The sequence below is a fragment of the Ascaphus truei genome, chromosome 2 (assembly GCF_040206685.1).
Source record: "Ascaphus truei isolate aAscTru1 chromosome 2, aAscTru1.hap1, whole genome shotgun sequence".
Taxonomy (NCBI): domain Eukaryota; kingdom Metazoa; phylum Chordata; class Amphibia; order Anura; family Ascaphidae; genus Ascaphus; species Ascaphus truei.
In genome coordinates, this window is record NC_134484.1 from 185,205,232 (window position 1) to 185,221,757 (window position 16,526).

The 16,526-nt window shown below is 42.6% G+C and overlaps 1 protein-coding gene across 1 annotated transcript in view; it reads left to right on the forward strand.

The window, feature by feature from the left end:
- The window catches only part of GFOD1 (Gfo/Idh/MocA-like oxidoreductase domain containing 1), a 128,814-nt gene extending 115,091 nt beyond the window's left edge, over positions 1-13,723 (forward strand). Inside the window, exon 2 of the mRNA XM_075585676.1 lies at positions 10,421-13,723. Within this exon, the coding sequence (XP_075441791.1) occupies positions 10,421-11,340 (920 nt within the window). The 3' untranslated portion in view covers positions 11,341-13,723. The remainder of the gene's footprint in view (positions 1-10,420) is intronic.
- Positions 13,724-16,526: the final 2,803 nt, after the last annotated feature.

Below are 16,526 nucleotides of genomic sequence, written 5' to 3' on the forward strand. Positions count from 1 at the left end.
ACTCCTGCAACATGCAATGCACCATGTCGGGGAGAGGTAACTCCTGCAACACGCAATGCACCATGTCGGGGAGGGGTAACTCCTGCAACACGCAATGCTTCATTAAATGTCCATTGTTAAATTTTAAGTGCTAATAGGTGTCCGCTGCACTTTTCTCACGGTGGACATGAGGAATGTAATTTTACTTTGGAGCAGGCAAACACAAATGGATGTATGTTTATAAGAGAACCGTCTGTCTTTGGCTGTTATAACAGACATTTAGTTTAATAACACTATACAGGGGGTCCTTGGTATCCGCCGCCGCTAATGCAATCTGCTGGACACATTATCCAACGTCTGAACCGCTTATCCGACGCTCACCGCCGCGGATTAACAAGGGCCCGTTATCCGACGGTTTGCGGGACGCATTCCATCGGATAAGCAGGCACCAGCTGTAAACGTGCAGTCATATTATATGTTACCTCTCGATGTGAAGGTAAATATCCCAACAGGCACAGCTCCCCGTACCCACGCATTAGACTGAGCAAATACTTATATACATTCACAGTAATAAGCAGCTTTAGCACGTACGCACGTTACCTCCTCATACTTTTTGAGTCATGGAAACCATAACATTAACATTCTTTGAGAATAAGCAATTCTCATATTTGCAACTCTTAGCGTGTGTTAAACACAGGGCTGACAAGCGCAGCATGTCGCTTCTTTCCTGTTACTTCTCACAAGGCTGGCAGAATGGAATTACACTCATACAAACTCATACAAGCTAAGCATTTATCAAGTAGAATTCACACTCTGCAGTAGAAGGTCTTTTGAAAGCTGGACGCTGGGATTCTCTAAATGAATAAGAGGTAAAAATAGAAGCCTTCGATATGCACAGATGAGCCAAATCTAAATATGAGACGGAATCTACACCGAATGGAAATTTGAGCGACTGTCTCTACTGGGTAACAAAGAATGAGAAATCTAGTTAGCCAAATATCTACGGTTACAGGACATATTTAATAAGCAGTGCAAAAAAAATAAGACACTTTATGGCCCATTCAAGTGAATGGCCTTACATGAGAGAATAGAAACCTCTCTGACTCAAAGAGCAAATGTAGTGAGGGGATTTTACAATAGATGGGTCTATTTGTCAGTTTCCCACCTGCAAACCTGGGGTAAAACCAATGCAAACACGCCCACATTAATCAAGGGGAATAGTCCTTTTACTTTCAATGGGATTCCTTTTCACTGTTAAGACTGTTGCGATTCTTGCCACAGGTATGTAGCCAGAATTCTTTGCTAAATGCTCGTTACTGGTCCTCCCCTCTAACATGTTCTGGCATTGTATAAGTTCTGTTACAGACTATCTAGAAGTAAACCTGGCTGCTACAGGGGATTCCCTCGGAAGGGTTTGCAACACGTTTCAGAGTGAGGTGTTACACAGGGTATCTACTATGATTGTTTTTCCAAGTAGAAACATGCACTTTCACGTCTTTCTTATAATTAGATGGTTTTACATTGGAGTAATCTCTTCCTGTTCTGTCAGCATAAGCAAAGCAAACAATTTTAAGAGAGGAAATATCACCACAGGGAGGAAGTATACACGCACCAAATTAGTACAGGCATACCCCGCATTAACGTACGCAATGGGACCGGAGCATGTATGTAACGTGAAAATGTACTTAAAGTGAAGCACTACCTTTTTCCCACTTACGATGCATGTACTGTACTGCACTCGTCCTATACGTGCATAACTGATATAAATAACTCATGTGTAACAGGCTCTATAGTCTCCCCGCTTGCGCACAGCTTCGGTGCAGGTAGGGAGTTCAACTTTGCAGTTCAGGATGTGCTGACAGGCGCATGCGTGAGCTGCCGTTTGACTATTGGCCGATATGTACTTACTCGCGAGTGTACTTAAAGTGTGTGTCCGTAAAGCGGGGTATGCCTGTATACAGTAGTAGTAAATAGGCCATCCACACGTAAATATAAGAGCATAAACTTAAGCTTAAAGCTCTCCACATACAGTTTTCTTGTTGCATTTACAAGCGCAAGATTTTTTTTCTAATATTTAACGCCGCAAACCAGGCTTCTAATCTTTTTGGATATTGTTTTAATACCCTATTATCTAACAATGGGTACCTGATAAATTAGCTTTGGTGTCCCCTCCATGCTGCTTCTCCTGGGGTCAGCCTCACTTCTGCAACCAATAGAAAGCCCCAACATCATCAGGATATGAGTGCGGCAGCCATGTTGATAAATTAGATTACCTTACTAATGAGATGGAGAAAACAAGAATGTCAATAACTGAAAAATGGTCTAGAATGTATGGCCGCGACCAAATTGCCACTGGCACTCCGCTGCCATAACTGCTAACCGTAGGGCGAATCACCGCAGGTCACCTTGCCGTCACCACCTTTTCATGTCCTCAGAGCCTCTCCCAGCCGGTTACCTTCCGCGCAGCATGTCCTCAGTGCCTCTCCCTGCCGGGCATCTCCGCGCAGCATGTCCTCAGTGCCTCTCCCAGCCGGGCATCTCCGCCGCAGCATGTCCTCAGTGCCTCTCCCTGCCGGGCACCTCCGCGCAGCATGTCCTCAGTGCCTCTCCCAGCCGGGCATCTCCGCCGCAGCATGTCCTCAGTGCCTCTCCCTGCCGGGCATCTCCGCCGCAGCATGTCCTCAGTGCCTCTCCCAGCCGGGCACCTCCGCGCAGCATGTCCTCAGTGCCTCTCCCAGCCGGGCATCTCTGCCGCAGCATGTCCTCAGTGCCTCTCCCTGCCATGCACCTCCGCGCAGCATGTCCTCAGTGCCTCTCCCAGCCGGGCAACTCTGCCGCAGCATATCCACAGAGCCTCTCCTAGCCGGCTACCTCCGCCACAGCACGTCCTCAGCGTCTCTTCCAGCTGGTCACCTCTGCCGCAGCATGTCCTCAGCACCTCTACCAGCCGGGCATGTCCGCCTCAGCATATCTTCAACGCCTCTCCCAGCCGGGCACCTCCACCGCAGCATATCCTCAGTGTCTCTTACAGCTGGTCACCTCCACCGCAGCATATCCTCAGCGTCTCTAACAGCCGGACATGTCCACCTCAGCATGTCCTCAGCGCCACTCCCAGTCAGGCATGTCCACATCAGCATGTCTTCAGCGCCTCTCCCAGCCGCTGGGCACCTCTGACGCGCAAAACACTCCAAGATAAAATTTTTTATTTCCTGCGCACTTTGCGGCTTCCTGGCTGCTGGCGGCTGTGCTGAGTATCCTGCCTGTCGAAGCTGCGGAGGTGCCTGGTGGCTGGGAGAGACGCCGAGGACATGTGGAACAAGCCGGCGAGATGATCTGCGGCAACTCACCCTGTGATCAGTAGTATGGCAATTTCGACCTCCAAACTCTTTTAAAAATACTTCAACTTGTCTCGTTGTATGAAAGGCATTAAACAATTCTGTGTAACCTATTAATCATGCTCATGTCATTGGTCCCATTCCTTCCTATGGGGTGACTACATTTTCACATCATGGATAAACACCTGATGCCACTCATTTTTATTCTTCTTTCCAGTGGGGACATTTCTGTTTGATCTGTCATGATTCAGAGCTTGAAATATACCCATGTGTGAACGATTGGATAACAGAGCATTTCATTTTAAGGCCCATATTAATAAACAGTAATAAGTTAATGAGCTGGAATGTGCCATACTGCTTTGCAATTATGCAAAAAATAAAAACTGCTTTAATATGGCCCTAATTAGGGTGTTTACTGACGTTTGTAGCATAGCCAGTACAAACAAACTGCACACAATTTATCAAAGGAAATTCTCTAATTGCTTTTAATAGAATTCCTTTCATTAAAACATATGGGGTCCTATGTACAAATAATTTATTTGTAAACAAATGTGTGGGTCAAAATGTCAGCAAACCTTTAAAAATATGCTTCCTATTTATGAAAATGCCAAACATATAGCGCAAAGTTTGATGTCTGAAATAATATGACGCATTCCTAATATTCAATATCTGATTTATACCTATATAAATATATATCATTATGTGTGTGTGTGTGTGTGTGTGTGTGTGTGTGTGTGTGTGTGTGTGTGTGTGTGTGTGTGTGTGTGTGTGTGTGTGTGTGTCTGGGAAATGTTCTTGCTACCAGTGTACTCTGTGGCTGTGTGGTCATACCTGTGCGGCAAACAGAAGGCCGGAGATCTCCGCGGTGGTGTGGGGAGTGTCAGGACAGGTTTTCGGTGAATTCCTCAGTGGTCAGCGCCTCCAGTCCAAGAGGATCCTGAAGCTTCAGGATGCACCTCATGGACAAATCTTCCTTTAGCCATTACCATGCATCAAAGACTACACCAGGTGTATATTTGACTGAGGTTTTTCATCTTCATAGTACATGCACTGAATTGTACATCATTGTACCCTATCCCATCTTGGACTAGGCCTCAGCCACTTCTCTATGCATATACATACACATTCTGTCCTCTTCCAGTAACACGCCTCACTCCTTGAAGGTTAACACAAGAACTCTCTCTCAGGAGCTATTTTAGGCAGCTGAGCCAGACGATTCGTGGCCGGTTAGGTCCGCGCTCGCCAGGTGGCGCAGCAACGATGTCACGTTGGGCGAACCGCTCATGTGATGTGCTTGCGAGCTGCAAAATCAAATTTGCTTGCTCTGCAAGCATCTAAGCGCCGAGCATGCGCGGGCGCCCACTCACGCTGGCCACACACATTGTCTCAATGTGTTTCAGAGCGGTCAGCGTGAGTCCGCCCACCCAGCACCACCCTGGCCGAGGCCTTACTATGCTCCTCACTCTTCACCTTTCCACTGTGGAAACTCATCCAGAACAGCACTGACTCTCACTCACTGCTCTACACTATATAGAAGAGCACCCCCCTCCTTCCCTGGGGAGTGGCTAGTAAGCCAGCCTATATCTGTCATAGGCCCCCCTTACTTCAGTGAGAGGCCACTATAACTTTATTGTTCATACCTGCTGAACAATGCTACATCCCACACTGAACATTGGGCCTCGTTCAGGGTGCTGGCTTCGGAGGGAGGGCGTGCTGCCGTGCGTGCTGCCGTGAGAAACAAAGTATTCAATTTGAATACTGGTTTTCAGGGTAGCAACCGCCCTGTCTCCGAAGCCAGGAGTTGAAGCTGACTACAGTTTCAATAAACGAAAATTTCGTTTTTTGGAGCTGCAGCAGCGTCACAGGGACCTAGGCAGCCAATGAAATCATTCTTCAGAATGATTTCATGACTGCAACTTGGATACTTACCCTGCCGTGTGTAACCCCACCCCCTCCCCAACGCTGAAAAGTCTGCTGGGGGATAAACACAGATCGCCCAGCAAACTGCAGCACTGCCTGCCTCCCGCCCTCCCTCCGAGTCCTGCAGCTGGCACCCTGAACGAGGCCTTAGAATGAATTCCCTTTAGGGATCATGCCCACACTGCCCACAACCTATGGGGACTTACAGTGGAACTCGAGGCAAGGGCTCGTAGTCCAGAGAGACCTGGCTATATATATTATATTGTTTTGAAGCATGTATTAGGAAAGCACAGAGAATAAAGCCATTTTTCCAAGTAGCTTCAGCAGGAGTAGAACCCACTACTCCGCACCTAATTTGGCAGTACAATTCTTGTAATATTTCATGAAGACCTGTATTCTTCTTTTGGTAGAATGCTTTGAGATGTTCTCTATTATGGATAAAAAAAACCTGTTAACAGCATAGAGAAAAAATAGGCTTGGCATATAATGTCGCAAAGTGTCCAGCAACTAGGGTTTTATTTAGCAATGTGTGCAATGTCGGCATATAGAAATAAAGTCCCTGAAATGTGCATTATACAGATGTCTTCGGCTCAAAAGGCCTCTTTTGGAAATTGAACTGAGATGAGCTAAGACCATTTGCAGGGTTCATCCCGCAGGTTTTAGTGGGCTTGATCTGAAACACTAGAGATACGAATGCCCTACTTTACACTGCCAGAGATACTGTAACACATTGTAATAACTTGAGATCCTTGATGTGTCCAGCACTGAAATTTTAATATTGCAAGTGGAGGATGGGAGTCTGAAAAGTTAACATTTATTGTCATTACCTGCCCAGACATGGGGCTCTAATAGGTGGGATACACTAAAAAAGAAAGCAGTTCATCGTAGAAAATCCTGAATCCTTTCAATAATGCAATGAATAGAAAAAAGAGGCTGTGGAAACCCTTTATGCAAGACTTAACTGGATAAATGTACACTGAGGATTTAGCATTGAACTGCGGTCAGATGACCATATGTATATTCAAACGCATAGACGTCACACCTCCGGAACAAATTATAAGTCCAGCAATAATTGGAGTAATACTCACTGTACTTTGATAAAGCCAATTTTTGGCGAAACATGTCAGTGTAATCCTTCTTTTTTTGCACGTGAAATCATTTTTATTCTCTCCCTTTTGCTTCTTTGACATTTGTGGTGGAGCGTTTTACCAGGGATATAAGCCTTGTTTTTTCTAACAGACACGGAGTTCAGCCTCCTGAATGCAAGTGGATGAATATTTATTACACTAGTTAAATAACCTACAGAAATGTGAGTCACTGAGGACCAGCTGAAAAACACCTCTCCTATGATTTCTAACAAATTTTGTGTAAGTGCTACTTTTGAAATATGAACTTTAACAATTGAACATAAATAACATTTGTGTCTAGAGGGTAGTGTATTTATAGTGTGGCTTGATTGATTCAAATATTGAGTAGGCCTACCAAACTATGAATTTTCATAATCTGAAATAAATCAGTAGTTTATACTAATCCTAAAATGGATAGGCTGTGTACACGGTTGTCCCCTGAAGGATAACATATTATATAGCTCTGAAGGTATATTCAGGTGGGCACCAAGAATTTGTAGGCACCACAAAACCTTGCTCCGAAAAACGTATACTTCAATTTGAACAAACTTGGGTGTAAATAGGGCAGTGTTTCAAGGGAGACCAATGTCCCTTCTGTCATAAAGTAGATGCTTATAGAGACATTTTATACATGCGCCTTTAAATAATGTATTTTTCATTTATTTTGCTGTTATAAGAAAAATGAAGGACGAGTTGCTCAATGCATATATAGTATAGTACGATGTACCAAATTAGTTGTCTCTGTTTATCTTTTTCATAAAAAAAACTAAAAACTCAGCCAAGTGTGACTTCACATAAAACTCCCGACTAATGATTTGCATGAAATATCACTTTATTTGGTGTAGGCCCCAAGAAAATGTTAATACAACCCACAGAGGGAGCAAAAACTACATGCAAACTAGATATTGTAAGATGACAACTTTCTGTGCTGTACAATTACAATAAAATATTAGCTTCACTATGCATGCACTATGATGTTTTTTTCATGTAATGCTCTTACAGAATGCTTAAGTTATTAATGGCCTCCTTTTTTTTTTTTTTTCTTCTTTGACTATTCCACAAATCAGCATTTTCATTTCAGTACAGAATCAAATAGAAAAAAATAACAAAGCAGGATCTGACATGTGGTTGTACTAAATGTGAGATCAATATAAACAAATGGCTAAGAGGAAGCCTTGGGAGGTAAGACTGTGAAACCCAGTGGCAGCTATGGGCACAAGACAAAGAATTTCTCCTCACTACTAGCCTGCTGACCGCATGCAGTACTAAAACTGACATTGAATGTGTTTCTATGCTCCGCTGCTTTCACATAAGTGTCCATCCATTTCTTAAAACCCACAGAATCCTACACTGAAGGGGTTAGCCAAAGTGGCGCTAGTGCAGTTATGGTTAAATGCAGGTGGTGGATTTAGTAGTCTAGGTCATTTGCCGAAGTACGAAGCTAAAGTCAGAATAGAATGTGTCCAACGTGTTATCTAGAATTATAGACTAAAGCAGTACAATTCAGGGCATTATTGAAAACCCTGCTCTCTGATTGGTTAAAATTCCGGGCATTATCCAATCAGTAATGCCCGGAATTTAAGCAGCAGAAGGTGTAGTTTTCAATGTGTTTATTTCCAGCCAATCCGCTTTCAGAACAGCTCAGACAGGGCAGGGGATTCGTCTGATTGAAGTAACAGCTCTGAGACAGGGCAGGGGATTGGTCAGGACGTATCAGCCACGGGTTGATTCCTCCCCCTCCCGAGCTGACTGAGATTTTTTGAGCAGCTTCAGTTGAATTGGGGGGGGGGGGGGGTTAAAGCAAATAAGTAAGTGGCTGTCTGCAGTTTCTTTGTGGCTGCAGTTTGTGTGTGAGTGTCAGTAGCAGTGAGTGTGTGCTGTGCTGTTGTATATCTGTGTAGAGGTGCTGAGTGTGTGTGTATAGAGCTCCAGTGTATGTGTGTGTGTCAGTGTCAGCAGCAGTGTTTAAGGGTGTAGCAGCAGTTTGTGTGTGTGTGGAGGTGCTGTGTATAGAGGTGTTGTGTGTGTGTGTGTGGTTGTGTGTGTGTATGTTGTGTATAGAGGTGCAGTGTTGTGTGTGTGTGTGTGTGTGTGTGTGTGTGTGTGTGTGTGTGTGTGTGTGTGTGTGTGTGTGTGTGTGTGTGTGTGTGTGTGTGTGTGTGTGTAGAGGTGCTGTGTTGTGTGTAGAGGTGGGGGGGGGAGTGCAAAGTTTAGTAAGTGGCTGCATTTTTTATTGTGGCTGCTGTGTATGTGTGTGTTGTGTTGTGTTGTGCTGTTGTATGTGTAGCAGCAGTTTGTGTGTGTAGAGCTGATGTGTGTATAGAGCTCCAGTGAGTGTGTGTGTGTGTGTGTCAGTGTCAGCAGCAGTGTTTATGGGTGTAGCATGTGTGTGTGGCAATAGAGTTTGTGTGTGTAGAGCTGCATTGTTGTGTGTGTGTGTGTGTGTGTGTGTGTGTAGAGCTGCTGTGTTGTGTGTGTGTGTGTGTGTGTGTGTGTGTGTGTGTGTGTGTGTGTGTGTGTGTGTACACAGAGGGGCGGCAGTGTGTGATATAGATGTCTGCAGTGTAAGCGTATATAGAGGTGGTTTCATGTATTTACCTTTTTATTTTAATAAAAAAATCTATTGAACTATACAAAAGTGTCTATTATTTATGAAAAAAGTCTACATTTAGCCTATAATAGTAATAATCCCCTCAGAACAGGGCATTACTGGCCAATAATGCCCTGGCTGGAAGAGTTGAAGGCCCGAGGCGAAGCCGAGGGACTTTAACCCAGCCAGGGCATTATTGGCCAGTAGTACCCTGTTCTTCGGGATTATTACTTAATTCTATCTATCTAGCAGCGGTTATCAAATATCTTCTCTGTGATCAACACCAAAGGGTTTACTTATCACAGTCTCCAAAAAAAAAAGCATACCGGGCCCTTTGCGTCCCATTGCCAGGAATAGGACAGTAAGGTGCCTTTCAGCACAGAAGGTGTCTTAAGGAGCAGCACTTTTTAATAACTATGGCCAAAGTTTTCCCCATTTCTACCATTTTAAGATACATGTAGTAGCTCTTCACGTATCAGATTCCCCAGATCCACAAAACGGTGCTAAGCTTGAGCATGTTGTTACTTCTATTCATATGAATGGAAGCTGGGACGGGCTGTAGCTTAGCAGCCTTTTTGTGGATCTAGGCCTAAAAGTCAGATTCTGAGCAAGATAGCAGCAAATGCAGTATATACAGTACAAACTGTATTATTCAGGGGCGCAATCCTAACCGACAAAGTTGTTGTCTTGATTCAAAAGGTGCATTGATAAGGTCTATATTTTAAAGTCGTTCTAACAGAATCCAGAACGATAAACTTTTTAAGTGAAAATGCAGTTACATCAATTATTATGCATATTAGAAAACGACCCCAGGATTAATTTAACAATGAATTATGTGGTTGGGATAAAAAAAGGAAAGGTAAAAGCAACAAAATAAAAATAATAATGCAAGAAACCCTGGCTTTGCAATATGTTGGATGCCCCTCTGGCAATAAAGAGGTTACTGTTATCCAGAGTATTGGGACATAAAATGTATCACCCCAAAGCACCCACTACCTATGTGTAACCTTTTCAGCTTTCTTGACCTCAGTACCAGGAAAATCTTGTTGTGTCCAGAAGTACTTGTGACCCTTAGTTTACCCAATGGTGTCTTTATCGTATAAAAGAAGTTGAAACCGTAGGCAAAGAAATTTTGATTTATAGCTAAAGTACAATAAATAGCTTTATAACAAAAAAGTGGTTGAGACGGTATTTCGCCCTTTCTCCCAGTCAGTATCCAGGTCCATCCCATATCATTCCATAATCACCATATGGAATTTCTTATTACAAAAAGAGTGCCGAAACGGGGTTCCCCTGTGTTTCACTTTTGTTATTCCTGTCAGCCTTGAAGAAAGCCCATAGGGACTGAAACACTGATATGAATAAACTCTAGCACATTTCCTACATTGTGAGTGTCTGATTAAGTACGTTGGATTATATGGAAAAGTGTCTTCAGCTCAACCTCTTCTCCTTTTTTCCCTTTTCTGCAGGTATCGGTAAGAACGTTATCTGTGACCGAACAGCAACTCCCCTCGATGCTTTTAGAATGATGTCAGCTGCCCACTACTACCCCAAGCTTATGAGCATCATGGGTAATGTCCTGCGATTCCTGCCTGCTTTTGTGAAGATGAAGCAGTTGATACAAGAAGGCTATGTGGGTGAGCTGCAAGTGTGCGAGGTGCAGGTCCACAGCGGCAGCCTGCTGGGCAAGAAATACAACTGGAGCTGTGATGACCTCATGGGTGGAGGAGGCCTGCACTCTGTGGGTAGCTACATCATTGACCTCTTGACCTTCCTGACCAGCCAGAAAGCAGTAAAGGTCCATGGACTCCTGAAGACCTTTGTGAAACAGACGGATCACATAAAAGGGATACGCCAGATAACCAGTGATGATTTCTGTACATTTCAAATGGTTCTGGAGGGCGGCGTATGTTGCACCGTTACCCTCAACTTCAACGTCCCCGGGGAGTTCAAGCAAGATATCATAGTCGTCGGATCGGCTGGTAGACTGATTGTAATGGGGACAGATCTTTATGGACAAAGAAACAGCTCACCTGAGCGTGAGCTTCTTCTGAAAGACTCCACGCCTGTCAGCAACTCATTGTTGCCTGAAAAAGCCTTCAGCGACATCCCATCCCCATACCTGAGAGGTACTATTAAAATGGTGCAGGCTGTACGACAAGCATTTGAAGACCAGGACGACAGGAGAACGTGGGATGGGAGGCCGCTTACTATGGCTGCCACCTTTGATGACTGTCTTTATGCCCTCTGCGTGGTGGACACCATTAAAAAGTCAAACCAGACTGGTGAATGGCAGAACATTGTGATAATGACAGAGGAGCCAGAGTTAAGCCCTGCATACTTAATCAGTGAAGCCATGCGCAGGAGCAGAATGTCTTTGTATTGCTAGCAGGCAAAAATGAAATGGTCAAAATTAGAATAATTGACCTTTTGTTGATAAGTGCTCTAAGGTATTTTAAAGAGGACTACAGTGGATGGTGCAGGTTTCTGATATAACTTATATATTGTATGTTGCTGTACCTGGAAAGGAACATATTCTTCTCTTCCTATAGCAGATAACAAGCTGTGAAGTTTTATTAAAATGTATGTTACTGGCAGTTATAAAACTATAAATATATATATATATATATAACTTATTTGCCTTGTGGGTTGTAGAAAATTGCTAATTACTCTGGATGTGTGCATTTTACAAAGGGACGGTTTATATACAAACTTAGACAGATGGGAATGTTAATCCACCAGTTTTATGTTGGGTTAGTAGTCAACTACAGTGTTCTGGCACTTTCCTCAAAATACATTATATAATTACCGAGAAGCTGAAGGATGTTTGGTGAGAAAAGTGACTCACTACAAAACGGAGTTTAGCTTTTTCAGTGAATGTGTTGACTGTTCTTTGAGGAGGTAAGAGAACTTTAGGTCATAAAACACAATTTCAGCTACATATGGTCAGACAGAGCACATTACACATGCAGCTAATGCTCGTATTAATGCTGTTTCCTATAGTTAATATTCAAATTAAACGTATAACGCCAATTCCCAGATCCACAAAGGCCGTTGAGTGACTTCACATCACATTAAGCTTCACTGCAAATCTTCGTAGGCCAATAACGATATGATAAGTCATGTTTACTCTTGTAAAGAGCATTGCATTAACTACAACGGCCGTTAGTAATATTTACATGCACATAATATTACCCTAGCAGCACATATTCACTAAAGCCCACTAATAATAATGCAGGGACTTCATGTTTCGTTAGTTAGGTCATACTTGGTATTACTCACATCTGGATCCTAAGCTAAGGCATTTACAGGGACTAGATGGTGTAACACCACATGTAGGTCTGATGTAACCAACATAGCATTATTTCCTGAATTATTACCCTCTGCTTTCCTCTTTTTTTTTTTTTAATTTTGTTGCACACCTATTTCAGGGTCTGGGTCGGAATAACGCTAAGACTTAATACACAGCGTCACGTTAATTGGCAGATAACGCAATGTTTTGTTACGATAAGGGAACATTAAGCCTATGCTAATGAGATATATATATAATGGCGGTTGTTTTTGCATTTAATTAGCCCTGACTTAACAGAGCTTTGTAGACCTGGCCCCAAGACTGCTACCATCCAAATCATATGGTCTCATCTGTTTCCTATTCCCATACAGGTCGTTCTATTTGTTGAATCAAATGAGAGGAATTATATCCATATTTATTACCAACTGGCCTGAGCTGATTAGACCCAAATGCATGACTCACATTCCTATTAAAAGACAATAGGTTGTTGAAGTCAGCACTGGATCCAAAAATTATATAATTACCAATGGAGAGATAAGTCTTCCCGCCTCTACTTTAAACCAATAGACCACAACCAACAAAGTACTTATTGCTCCCTGATGTTAGCCAGCAAGGCGCAGTATGAAAGTCTCACTCTTGCCCCGGGACTATAGCTTTAGATATCAGCTTTCCCAATTAAACTCTTTCTTGCTTTCTAAATCAGGTCCCCTTTTTAGACCATATAACACATGCTTTTTAAATGAACTAAAGGTTAAGCTGGCAAGACTGCTACTTAATTTCACCTATTTCATGTATCTTAAAAAATTGGAAATAGACTATTTTTTTTCCTCTTTGAAGGGTGAGGATGAATGAATTGTGATGGCAATCAAGCCTTTGCAGAGAAAAAAAAGGAACATCGCCAACAGCTACAAAATGTTATTTGTTCTACTTGCAAAATATTCCTAGTAAGGTGAAAATAATTATCCAGATACGTACTTGATACTCTTTCTGATTTCCCCTGAAAGATTGTTTTAACTCCAGATATACAGTAGGTGTTTAATTATTTCAGGAAGGGACACAATAAATTCTCCACTTATCTGGTGTTGAAGTCCAAGGCTTCTGAAGTTTTATTGTGAACTATGCAACTTTCCAATCTTTTATATTGCAGGCAGTGTTTGTTTAAAGCATAGATTATTTAGCATACTACTATGTGGGGATGAATCAGAATTTACATACTGTAGTATAACTATCGCACATATTTTTGGCTGTGCAAAAAGTCAGGGTCCAACATAAGGAGAACGCTGATTAAAGCAGTAATCTGAACGCAATTTGACAGTATGGAAAATAATGCATCGACTAAGCTATTTTATAAACTGTAAAACAGCCATCCTGCCGAAAACTGATGTTTCTTTTAGTAGGTATGGAGCAGGGAATTTGATTTCTCAGTTCTTTCCCAAACACATCAGAAATCATTATAGCAGTAATTCTGGCCCCTTAGGAACTGGGGGGGGGGGGGGGGGGGGGTAGGGGGAGGGAAAGGGGGGGTGTAGGGGGAGGGGTGTCTGGTGCTGAAAATTACAGGGTACTGCTGCAAAGGACCCCGTTTCCAGCCCTGTTACAAAAAATGATGTTAAAAACAAACAAGCAGCCAGCATTGCTGCTTTACGGTTATTTGATTGTGTGGGGGAAATATTTGAGGAATAAAATTACCTTCTGTCATGGAGATTCGGCTTGGTCATTTTTATGTTAACGTATTGGTTCCCATTACGAAGGTAGAGGACTGCCCCGCACATAAGACTTTATGCAGAGGCAACATTACGTCAATCAAATGTAGTCCCCTGGCCCTTTTCCCCTCTTTGCATTGTAGATTTGATGGACTAATTAATTCAAAGTCAAAAATATTTCCAGGATCTTTCACCACAATAACTGCTCACTTGTCATCCCATCTTATAATATAATATGACATTCTTGTCCATATTTACTAAGCGGTGCTATGCCGAAAGTCACCTTGCCGCCAGTTCACATGAATGGGCCATAAGCTGCCTCATGGGATACAACCGTTCAGTGCAGGGCTCTTCAGCTGGAGGCCCGAGGGCCAAATCCATCTCACTAAGGGCTGTGTAGTGGCCTTCGGACTGCCTGCTCCTGCTAATGTCATTATAGTTACTCAGGCAGCCTAGTAAATGTATATGGTATATATGTTATAAAATATTAAGTAGAATACTATGCAGTCTATAAATGTATCCAGAATAACATTATAATACTCTTGTGGCCCTTGTACTTTTTCCTGATTCTTTAGTAAACTACTTGAAGGTCCCTGGTTTTGCATAAAAAGCCCTCTGTGCAAGTACACTGTATTATAAACCACTTTTTGATCTAAGTTTCAAAATGTAATGTTTAGATTTGTTTTAACGAACCTTGCTTTCTTTCAGATACCCTTACATTGCTCTGCCCAAAAAAATACTATTCTGTTATAGTAACAAGTATTAAATTCAGTGTCAATACAGTTTGTATAATTACCTTTTCTTTGATACCTATGCCCATTTACTTTAATCTGTTGGATTCTCCAATTAATCCATTAGACTTGGACAACAGCATGCGGGGCAGAGATCAGCTACAGACATTTGTGCAAACGAGCAGTCTGTATAGTCATAGAATAATTGTACCTATCAAAATAGGGGTATTCTTTTTATGCACCTGGCGGTGTTTAATTGTGTTTACATTTTGGGGATAGGCAGCAACACTAACAATACTGGAGAAATCAGCATCATAAAAATTAAGGTCAAGAGGATTTTGTTTTTACATATGTACATTTTATAAACACTTATAAGCCATTTTATATGTATATGTTTTGTAAAGTGTTTTTATTGTACCTTTTAAATATATATATATATATATATATATATATATATATATATATATATATATAAAAGAAAAAAGCGCAATCCCATGTAGCTGTTAAAAATATAGGGAAAATTTAATAAAGGCAATGAAGGTTGGTTACTGATAGTATAAATGACACAAATACAGAAATATATTGTCATGCTATTGTAACGGATTTTCTGGTCTAGCCTGAACCACCCAATCTCACATTGGCCCCTGTGGTCTATCCAGTCCCCATTACAGTGTAGTGTCTGGTGGTGCACCCGTTGGCAACAGGACTCCTGAGTCTCCCGCATGATGTTGTGTGGGGATTGCCAACCCAGACAGGCAGCTGAGGTAGTGTGCATGAGTCCTACCTATATCCAGTGCAGCGCCTCCACCTCATCAGGATCCCAGCGTCCGCTTGTGGATGGTCCTGGTGAGGAACTCCTCTGTGGTGCACTCCTCTGTGTAATCACTCCACACTTACACACGAGGGTATATTTGAACAGTCATCTTTATTGATGTACAGTGGGCCAGCTGCCCGTCACAATGGATTCTCTTAGCCTTCCATTGTTCACCGTACTTCCCTTTAAAAGGTATCTCTTCCCTTAATTGGTGGATTCCCTATCCCCGTAGGGATATCTTCCCTGTGACCAGGTCCCTGGTCACAGTTCCATAAACTGTCCTTTCACAGCTTATCACTCCTCCTCTATAACTCAGCAACAACAACTTTTTGAACAGCCTTATGTATCCTCTGGGGGCTGGCACATCTCTGACATCACTAACCATGGATTCAGAGCATGTGACCACTCCCATCCATACATAGGGCACCTCACCAGGATGTGAGGGCAAACCTCCATAATTACTGCTGGCATGCCCACAACTTACCAGGCCTTACTGTCAGCAGGAGAGATGACTGTTAGCCATTTTACAGCATGGCTACACTATCAATATATATGTGAATAAAAAATAGAGGAACAAATAAATGTCCAAAACTGTGTCCAAAAAATGTCCAGAAATTCTATAGTAGCACTCACCAGATGAGTGTAAACGCGATGAACCCCAAGGGGTGTCTGCGTCCCTCCGTCAGCTGCGCCTGCCAATCTGCGACGCACGTATACCGTGTTGCTGATCCGGGTAATCTGGTGAGACCGTTCCTTTACTTCCCTCTGCCTTTCCCTTGGATGCTATTTACAAGAAACATCCCACAGCTTATCACGACTATATCTACCTTCACATTTGTTATATATCAGAGTCACGCTACTCCCCACTGTTGCTTTAATCACCATCTTGTCGGGCAAAAGTGCTTTATTTCAATCGAGTGCTACTCCCTCACAATAGAATTTCTGGACATTTTTTGGACACAGTTTTGGACATTTATTTGTTCCTCTATTTTTTATTCACATATATATTGATATATTGTTTTATTGTCATGCTAG